Raw genomic sequence first — 2,194 nt, 5'->3', positions numbered from 1 at the left:
ATAAACCCACTTACCCTCCCTCTGCAAGAAGCATAGCATGTTCGCCATCGCCTTCTCCTTTCTTGGCATGTAAAGAATGCATCAGCAGGCAGCCATCGCGGCCTTCTCCTTTCTTGGCCGGTATCAGCAAGCTTTCCTAGGCCAGCTTTGATTCATCTCAGTAGAACCGATCGTACTGTTTTGCAATATAGCCGGAGAAGGAGGCCTTTCCAATCATGCCGCGCTACTGCCAGATGATGTGTTCATCTGGTTCAACCCCGTCGGACCAGCACGAAAAGGAGTGTCATCTTCTTCTGCAGAAAGAAGCGCATCACCATCATAACAGCTCATTCTCTGAGGATTTTCCATGTGCCTCTGATCCTTCAAGCAGAAGACATTTGCCTCCTACATTGATACTGAAGAGGGCCAGCGCTGGCAAGCTGGGCAAGGGCGCCTTTGAGGAGGCCCGGGCGAAGATTATGCAGGACGTGGGCAGCTGCCGGCAGAAAGGGGGCTGGCGGGAGTTTAGTGTTAAAAGCCCCGGCGGGAAGCGGTGGGAGGAGGCGGCGGAGTACGAGGAGCGACAGGAAATGATGCGGCGCAGGGCCAGGTCGCAGTCCTTGCGGTACGACAGCCGGAGAGTGCCGGATCTGCCCATCGACGCCGCCGAAGACGATAGCTACTACGATGACGATGAAGAGTGGGCGGTGTACAGGAGGAGCGGCTACGTCAGCGTGACGCCGCGCGGCGCCGAAGACCAACTGTGCCGCAACTCTGCCTTCTACATTGGCCGGTCTTTGTCAATGCGCGACCCCGCCATGGGCGTGGTAATAGAATGCGCCGCCTGTGGCGCCGCTGTACACGGCGATACCCGCCTTCTCTGTTCTTGCTCCTGTTCACGCGCCCCCAATCAACAGGCACACGTTAGCAAGAAAAAACGGGGCGGCATCCTCCGCGCCTGCCGCCGTCTTCTTGGCCTCGCCAAAAAACGCCCCTCCTCTGCTCCCCGGTAATCCAGGTGTGTGTAAAGAACTGCCCAGCTATTGCACCCCCGACTCCTAGGATCTACTAGTGTGGTTCTGTCGCTTGTGTGTATCTATTTTACACGGGAGGGGGACCGGGGTGTGTGCACACAACTGCTCGCGCAGTTGTATCGCCATCATCCATGCCCTCCAACGTGGTCGTTTATATATGGTAGATACATAAAAGAGTGTAAAGTAGCATATTGTTATGCTATTTTTTTTGGAGTATCACCACCATGGTGTGAATACGTATAGCTTGCATAAGCTCAGAGGATTTATATGACAAATTTACAGTTAAGGACTTAAGTGGTAAGTCTACATTAGACTCTCATTAGGCAGTAGCATTGATCTCCTTTAAGGACATAAAACAAGTGAACAAGGCTTTGCAGTAGCATTGATCTCCTTTAAGGACATAAAACAAGTTAACAAGGCTTTTGCAAGGCCCACGGCGGCACATTGTAGCCTTAATATCAGTGTTCGAAAAAAACCCGGGTATAGTGTAATTTGCACCTGCAGATTTTTAAAACTACCTTCAAATTTGAAACTTAAGGGTATAAAAACCTGCAGATTTTGAGGGGTTGTAGAACAAAAACCTTCAAAATTTGAAAATTTTCTTTATAAATAATTTCACAATTTTTAGATGCAAGTTTTTTACTTTTTGGGAAAATAGTTTTTTTCGAACACTGCTTAATATGCGTTTGAAACCACTCGCATTTATAACTACTTGTAAGCTATTTGTTATTGGAAGTGAGAGGCCCTTAAAACGACCAGCTACTAGCTTTTATTGGTTAACCCCTCGTTAGATGTCACCTTTATACACTTTCCATGAGCCATTATCATGTAGTCTTGTTGTTTGGAATGTTGGTGGGTCTCTATAGATTAGGGTATTTGTTCTAAGGTTATTTGGTGAGAGTTGATTTTAAAGAGGCTAAAAAAGGTGAGAAATTCCAAGTGATGTTAGTATTGATATGTATTGGATGATGTCATGGAGTAGCATGGATTAGCGAAGAGAATTAAGGGTAGCATGAGATGATTTAGGAGGTGTGGAGATATTCTAGGGGATTTGATTGAGATTCTCATGGAGATAGTTGTAAATCTAGATGCTTTCTAGTGAATTTATAAATTGATGTATCCAAAGACTCATTTAGAGTTGAATTTGTGATAAGACTAGACTCTTGTTTATGTTAACATTA

The 2,194-nt window shown here is 46.5% G+C and overlaps 1 protein-coding gene across 1 annotated transcript in view; it reads left to right on the top strand.

The window, feature by feature from the left end:
- The window catches only part of LOC147632927 (uncharacterized), a 1,662-nt gene extending 206 nt beyond the window's left edge, over positions 1-1,456 (top strand). Inside the window, exon 1 of the mRNA XM_086805757.1 lies at positions 1-1,456. This exon is cut by the window's left edge and continues 206 nt beyond it. Within this exon, the coding sequence (XP_086661883.1) occupies positions 216-992 (777 nt within the window). The 5' untranslated portion in view covers positions 1-215 and the 3' untranslated portion in view covers positions 993-1,456.
- Positions 1,457-2,194: the final 738 nt, after the last annotated feature.

The sequence above is a fragment of the Cibotium barometz genome, chromosome 12, assembly GCF_041138505.1.
Source record: "Cibotium barometz isolate CiBa-2024 chromosome 12, ASM4113850v1, whole genome shotgun sequence".
Lineage (NCBI taxonomy): Eukaryota > Viridiplantae > Streptophyta > Polypodiopsida > Cyatheales > Cibotiaceae > Cibotium > Cibotium barometz.
The sequence above is the reverse complement of the archived record's forward strand: the minus strand, read 5'-3'. Positions and strand labels throughout refer to the sequence as shown.